This window comes from Cucumis melo, chromosome 1 (assembly GCF_025177605.1).
Source record: "Cucumis melo cultivar AY chromosome 1, USDA_Cmelo_AY_1.0, whole genome shotgun sequence".
NCBI classification, from domain to species: domain Eukaryota; kingdom Viridiplantae; phylum Streptophyta; class Magnoliopsida; order Cucurbitales; family Cucurbitaceae; genus Cucumis; species Cucumis melo.
Genome location: NC_066857.1, coordinates 14,637,297 through 14,644,736, shown reverse-complemented (window position 1 = coordinate 14,644,736; position 7,440 = coordinate 14,637,297). Strand labels below are relative to the sequence as shown.

The 7,440-nt window shown below is 36.5% G+C and overlaps 1 protein-coding gene across 3 annotated transcripts; it reads right to left on the bottom strand.

Annotated features, from left to right (window-relative positions):
* Window positions 1–390: 390 nt before the first annotated feature.
* Window positions 391–6,018, bottom strand: LOC103490184 (carbamoyl-phosphate synthase large chain, chloroplastic). 3 transcript variants are annotated; one of them, XR_007823528.1, is made up of 5 exons: window positions 4,386–5,974; window positions 3,045–3,737; window positions 1,202–2,762; window positions 533–863; window positions 391–430 (listed from the first exon to the last, which is right to left on the bottom strand). XR_007823528.1 is itself a non-coding variant. In XM_008449573.2 (4 exons), exons 1-3 carry the CDS (start codon window positions 5,727–5,729, stop codon window positions 1,221–1,223), a joined length of 3,579 nt encoding a protein of 1,192 aa, XP_008447795.1. In that variant the 5' UTR covers window positions 5,730–6,018; the 3' UTR covers window positions 510–863; window positions 1,202–1,220. The 3 variants fall into 3 exon arrangements, 2 of the variants coding, with proteins under 2 accessions (XP_008447795.1, XP_050945738.1); XM_008449573.2 differs by lacking the exon at window positions 391–430 and having other exon boundaries at window positions 510–863; window positions 4,386–6,018; XM_051089781.1 differs by lacking the exons at window positions 391–430; window positions 533–863 and having other exon boundaries at window positions 1,029–2,762.
* Between the last annotated feature and the right edge of the window lie 1,422 nt (window positions 6,019–7,440).

The following is a 7,440-nucleotide window of genomic DNA, read 5'->3' as shown; positions in this document are numbered from 1 at the left end:
ATTATTTTGCAAACTCTAAAATGTATCCTAAAACCCAAATAAAATCAAGTTCAAAATTGAGAGACTACAAGTACATTTTTTCCGATATATACTCATTCAATATTCAACTTCACCAAGAATTTTGAAATCCATCAAAATTTAACCACAAATTTTAACTAGTATGCAAAATAAAATGTTGAATAGCTATAAAATGTCGAGTAGCTGGGATTGGATCCAGATTGGCTTAAGGACAAATAATAATAATAACTAATATTATGATCACATAAGTTACTTTACATATGGTTACTATTTTAAAAATATTTCATTAGATTTTTACAATATAATGGAAGAGTCGGTCAATATCAAATCCAAAGAATGTGAAAATATCTATAGGAATATCATATCCAATTCTTATGCAGCAAAGGAAAAAGAAAGATCCATTCCATTCCATCTATCATATTGCAAAAAGGGAAAACAGCAGATCAGAAAGGAGAATAAAACTGGAAACAACGGAGGAAAAGATATGGCAGTGAATGATAATCCAAGTTAATACCTTAACTCTTTGATTCTTATTTGAAAATGTTTGTCCAAAGCATTCGTACATGGAGACTCCTTCACAATCAAGGGGGAAAGTAGATTCATATCTTCCCATTGATGTGGATGATTAGGCACCAATGCCATTGATGCCATGCCCTAAAATGGAGACATTTGAAAGATATTTCTCCAGAGCCTTGATGTGGGAACATACCGACAACATTAAATATAGTTATACAAATTATAAAAAGTTATTTATATTACAAGTTTTAAATCCAAACCAAAACAGCCATCGTTGCTTGTAAAATTTGTCATGGTAAGCTTATATACGACTGGCAAAGCTTGAGAACCTGGGAAAAACAGAAGGCCAAACGGAAAAATCAGAAGCCAGGCCAAACAAATCGTACCTCGTAGGTTAAATTACGGTAACTAATAGGTCCCTAAACTTAAACTTTTTTGGTAAGTTGTTTCAAATAGATCTCCTATACAACATATTTTAAACGTCATGGACCTACTAAACAAATTTTGAAATTTCAAATATGTCAAAAGATGTATTTGGACACAAATTGAAAAGTTGAGAAACTGTTACACATTTTTAAAGCTTAAAGACTTATTAGAGATTTATTGAAGTTATGGTACTAATTAGACATAAACTTGGACGAAAATTGTTAGAAGTATAAGAACTTACGAATGTATATACAGCGGAATCATATAGAGGCTGACTGCAAGTCCTTTTGACTCCCACTTTTAGTCTCAACAAAGAAGTCCTGAAGAGGGATCATTGAAACCGAACTTGCCTTCAGGCTCTTTATGGCTTCGGCAGTTGCCAACGCTCCAGCAACCGTCGTTATTATAGGTACTTTGTATGCAAGAGCCATTCTCCTCAGATGGCGTCCATCAATCTGATCAAGATCATCGCCAGAACTAGTGATTATCATCAACTGAATTTGCCCATTAGCAAGTATGTCACCAGCATGAGGCCGCCCCTCGTGTAGCTTCAAAACTCGTTCAACAGGAAGGCCTTCCATTTCAAGAACGTGGGCAGTTCCAGAAGTTGCAGTGATGTTGAATCCAAGCTCTAAAAATGCCTTGGCTATTTTGGAAAGATGGAGCTTTGTCAAGTCATTCAAACTTAGGAACAGAGTTCCAGAAAGTGGTAACTTATTCCCGGCAGCAATTTGAGCTTTAGCAAATGCAATAGGAAACTGAAAATCAAGACCCATAACCTCACCGGTGCTTCTCATCTCAGGCCCTAATAGCACATCGCTGCCTTGGAACTTCTCAAAAGGAAGGACAGCTTCCTTCACAGACACGTGTTTGGGGATGACCTCCTTGGTGAAGCCAAGCTCATATAGAGACTTCCCGGACATAACAAGCGAAGCATACTTAGCCAATGGATGCCCAATGGCTTTAGATACAAATGGGACCGTACGGGAAGCACGAGGATTGGCCTCGAGCAAGAAAACCTCCCCTGCCATAGTGATTGCGTACTGACAGTTCATTAGCCCACAGACATTTAGCCTCTTTGCCAACTTTGTTGTCCAATTCCTGATAGTTTCGAGGCAAGATGATGGAATTGTTTTTGTTGGGAGTGAACAGGCAGAGTCACCCGAATGAACACCGGCCAACTCTATATGCTCCATTATCCCACCAATTGTCACATTCCCATGTGAATCAGCTAATGCATCAACATCAATTTCAATAGCATCTGATAGATATTTGTCGACTAATACTGGACGTTCTGGATCCACTTCCACAGCATTTTCAAGGTAAGTCACTAGTTTATCATCACTATACACAATTTCCATTGCCCGACCACCTAGAACATAAGAAGGTCGGACAACAACTGGGTATCCTATATCCTTGGCAATGGAGAGTGCATCTGCTTCACTCTTGGCAATGCCCCCTCTTGGTTGCTCTATCTTCAACTCGTTAAGGATTGCATTGAACCTTTCTCTGTCTTCAGCCGCATCTATAGAATCTGGAGAAGTGCCCCATATGCGAACATGTCCATCGCCACTGGCAGATATGAGCTTGTTTTCATCTAAATACCGCTGTATTGGAAGAGCCAATTTCAAAGGTGTTTGACCTCCGAATTGCACAATGATGCCGTCTGGACGTTCTAAATCAATAACGTTAAAAACATCTTCAACCGTCAAGGGTTCAAAGTACAGCCGATCACTTGTATCATAATCAGTTGATACTGTTTCAGGATTTGAGTTCATCATGATTGTCTCATACCCAGCATCCTGTAAAGACAAGAAGTTGTTACAAGCTAGGTTTTAAGAATCATTATCAATAGTACACGATAAAAGTATGACATGCAGCACAGTGCTTACAATATTAATCATAAGAACCTAATAAGTTAAGATTGCATCAGATGGAATCAAGTCAATATGTCACTCTAGATTACTAACGACCACTAAATATGGTTAACATGAGGTTATACTGAAAAATGTTGGAAGATAAGCTTCATAAGCTGTTACCAATTAATTCATATGCACGTTTCAAATATTTAAAAGAACACAAACCTGTAGAGCAAACGAAGTATGACAGCAACAGTAGTCAAATTCAATACCCTGACCAATACGGTTCGGACCACCACCCAATATCAAGACCTTTTTCTTTTGAGTTGGGGCTGATTCACATTCAAAATCATAAGAAGAATACATATAAGGGGTATTTGCCTCAAATTCTGCAGCACATGTATCCACCCGCTTATAAGCTGGGAGGACACCCAAAGATATTCTCTTGGAGCGCACCTCCTTCTCAGTTGATTTAGTGGCAAATGCTATTTGCTTATCACTAAAACCTCTCTTTTTCACTTCATAGAAATCCTCCTTTGTCAGATTCGATAAGCTTTGAGCCAAGAGGTATTGCTCGACATCCACCAACTCCTTTAACTGAGTAAGAAACCACTTGTCAATATAACTCAGCTCGTGAATGTCATCCAGTTTCATCCCCTTCTTCATTGCAGCATATACAGCATGAATGCGATCTGGATTAGGAACTCGAAGGCTATACTTCAATTGTTCCCAATCCCAATCAAGTTGTTTAATGGGTTCACAACCCCATCCAGAGTAGCCACATTCCAATGATCTTACAGCTTTTTGAAAGGATTCTTGGAAAGTGCGGCCAAGAGCCATAGCTTCACCAACTGATTTCATCTGAGTTGTCAATATTGGTTGAGAACCTGGGAACTTTTCAAAAGCAAATCTAGGAATCTGCAACAACAAAAAAATGCAAAAACAACTTATTATAAGGAAGAAGAGAGACATAGATGTATGTAGAAACCAGAGTCACTAGTATTGAAGATGAAAACACGTATAAAGTATCAATTGTCATCAAGTAAGCTGACAAGAAGATATAGGAATGCTGTATTAATCATATACATATATTAATTGTTTTTTAGATACATATATCAAACTTTCTTAAAATGAATGTGTTGAAAATTAAGGAAGACAAAAATATCGAAGGAAATTGGTTACCGTAGACAACGAAGAATATTATATTCAAAATTCCCTCTAAAATATGCTCAATATTTTTAAAACCATACAAATTAGGATTTTGTATAAACCAACTAACTAATTAAGACTTGGAATACACAAACTCTGTTTCTACAAGTTAATTACACAACGAAACAGCTCAACCAATTGTTTTCCAATCTAGGTAGAAGTATGTACTTGGACAGAGCTGAAGTTTAAAATGAATCACAATTCACCCGTCACAATCATCCTAAACTTTCCAGTATCATATGTCTTGTGTACATAGTTTAATCCATGGACCAATATCCCATTAATTTCAATTCCAAAACCACAGAAAAGATAGCAAACAAATTTCAAGTAAAAAGTAGGAATAAAAAGAAAACTTGCCTTTGTCACCACGTAATCAATTGAAGGCTCAAAACTAGCAGGCGTTTTCTTGGTTATGTCATTGGGAATCTGATCCAATGAATAACCTACAGACAATTTTGCTGCCATCTTTGCTATTGGAAAACCCGTAGCCTTGGAAGCCAAAGCAGAGGACCTTGAAACTCTCGGATTCATTTCAATCACCATCACCTCACCATCAGCTGGATTGACAGCAAATTGCACATTCGAACCACCACACTCAACACCAATTTCCCTAATAATAGCAATGGAATAATCTCTCAGCCGCTGATATTCCTTGTCAGTCAAAGTTTGAGCAGGTGCCACTGTTATGGAATCCCCAGTATGAACTCCCATGGGATCAATATTCTCAATGGAGCAAATGATCACCACGTTATCAGCAAGATCCCTCATGACCTCAAGCTCGTACTCCTTCCAACCCAGCAAAGATTTCTCCACCAGAACTTGGGACGTCAAACTCGCCGCTAAACCTGCCTTACAAATAGACTCAAATTCCTCCTTATTGTAGGCAATCCCACCTCCAGTTCCCCCCAACGTAAAAGCAGGTCTAATGATCAAAGGGAATTCTCCAATCTCACCAGCAATTTCAATACATTCCTCAAGCGTAGTCCCAATCCCGGAAGGTGGTGTCTTAATCCCAATATTCTTCATAGCCTGTTTAAACAACTCCCTATCTTCAGCTTTCTTTATCGCACCAAGCTTGGCTCCAATCAACTCAATCCCATATTTCTCCAGAGCACCACTTTCAGCTAAAGCAACCGCCAAATTTAACGCAGTCTGGCCACCCATAGTGGGCAAGAGAGCATCAGGTCGTTCCTTCTCAAGAACTTTCTCGACAAGTTCCGGTGTCATGGGAGTAACATAAGTTCTATCAGCCAATTCCGGGTCCGTCATGATCGTAGCCGGATTGGAGTTAATCAATACAACTTCATAACCCTCTTCTTTCAAGGCCTTGCAAGCTTGAGTACCAGAATAATCAAACTCACAAGCCTGCCCAATCACAATGGGACCGGCACCAAGAATCATAATCTTCTTCAAATCAGTTCTCTTCCCAATTTTCCCAGCTTTAGCCTCTTTGATCGGCTTCTCATCATTTTTCAGACATCGAACTAACCCCTTTTGGGTGTACAGCTTCCCAAACGGAGAAAGACGGTGGTGGCATGGGTGAATGTTGAGCGAAGATGATCCAAGTCTCGTAGTGTAAGTAAAAAAGCTGGCAAGGGTGGGATTGGAGAAAGAGGAAGCGGAAAAACGAGAAATGGAGGAGGATGGAGACGAAAAGGATTTGGCAGTGAGAGATTGAGAGGGAATCAAACAGTAACCCATCTCTCAGCCCCGCTTCCAAGAGCTTAGAACAGAAATGGCGAAGGCGTCAGAGACAGAGAGAGAGAGAGAGGAGGGGGGGAGGAATGAGAAAAGGAGAAAGAAAGGGGTGAGAGGATTGAGTGAGTATGAGATATGTGGTGAAAATGAAAGTGTATTGAAAAGAGAGTGCAACTCAGAGAGTGAGTAAGAAGAAGAAGAAGAAGAAGAAGAAGAAGAAGAAGAAGAAGAAATGATTCAGCGAGAGAGAGTCTCGTTTGAATATTAGGGTTTGTATTGATATGCCGCGTGCCATTTCTAATGGGCCCTTTCAGTTGGCCCACTGCCTTCTTTACCTTTTTGAACTAATTTCCTATTTCAATTTTATTGGGTATCTCTTTTTATAATTAATAATTGCGACGGTATTTCACAAGTTGGACACTTGAATTTGTGTGAGGTTGGAATGATTGGGAATCCAATACAAAACAATCGCGTATATATTGAACCATATCTAAACGATCGCATATATATTGAACCATATCTAAACGATCGTGTATAAATCACAAATATATTACGCGCGCGTTATTGATAGCGTAGTTGACGGAGCATTTTTTTTGTATTTTACACGGTGAGACTCTGACCTTTTTTTCATTTTTAAAATTGTTCTATGGAGTGTAAATATTTTGCTGTTTTTTTATATTTTTAAAAAAACACCTTTCATGTATTTGTTTGAATATTATCAATTAAACAATGAAATATTTTACATAATATCAATAATGATCAAGATAACAAACGAAATGGAAAATAAGATCATATTATGTGAGTTTTTCTCTCCAAATAAAAATGAAATTTTTTTATATTAAATGTCTTTTCACTCTCCAATTAAAAATGAAAATATAGTATATTAAATGTATTTTTCTCTTCTTTCTAGTAAACCATAATAAATTTATATTAATAAAGGCATTGAGTTTTTGTAAAACTAGTTATATTCGAGTCCATATCAAATATACTCACCGGTATATATATTTCATATATTTGTTTGAACATTTCTAAATAAACAATGTAATATCTTATATAATATAAAAAAATTAACGTAAAATATTACATGAAAAGTAAATGCATATTAAACGTCTTTTTCTCTCTTCAAATGAAATAGAAAAATTATATTAAATATTTAAATGATTTTCTCTCTCCAATTGGAAGGAAAAAATTAGACGACAAAAAAAAAAAAAAATCAATCCACGTGATACATCTGATATACACTTAATACATTTGATACACCTTGATATACCTTGATAAACCTTGATACATATTCAATATTCTAATAATATATATTTGATACCTTTTTAATAGGCACTCACACGTGATATACATTTAGTACACATTTGATATACACTTGATACAATTGATATGCGCTGACACACATTCAATACTATACACTTGAAATACTAAATATTTGGATTTATGATAAAATATTTTGAATTTTTGTTAAAGGATAGAGAAAAGAAAAATATTTATTTAGTGTACAAATATAAACAATAACCACATCATCTTATAGTTCAAACTAAATTATCTACACCTTAAACACAAATACAAAAATATACTTTAAAAAAGTGTTTTACGTTTTTTTACCCTAAAGTTGATAGATATTAACTTAATTACAAAAATTGTTTAGATTTGAAGCATTTTTTACACAATTGTGTATCATTTCCTACGGGATCACATATCATGATCG

What these genes read in the sequence shown, in the direction of transcription:
- LOC103490184 (XM_008449573.2), bottom strand. Translation starts at nt 5,729, where the DNA reads ATGGGTTACTGTTTGATTCCCTCTCAATCTCTCACTGCCAAATCCTTT. An exon ending in TTGATTACGTGGTGACAAAG is followed by an intron (nt 3,738 to 4,385) that starts GCAAGTTTTCTT and finishes TTGTTGTTGCAG; the next exon opens with ATTCCTAGATTTGCTTTTGA. An exon ending in ATACTTCGTTTGCTCTACAG is followed by an intron (nt 2,763 to 3,044) that starts GTTTGTGTTCTT and finishes TTGTCTTTACAG; the next exon opens with GATGCTGGGTATGAGACAAT.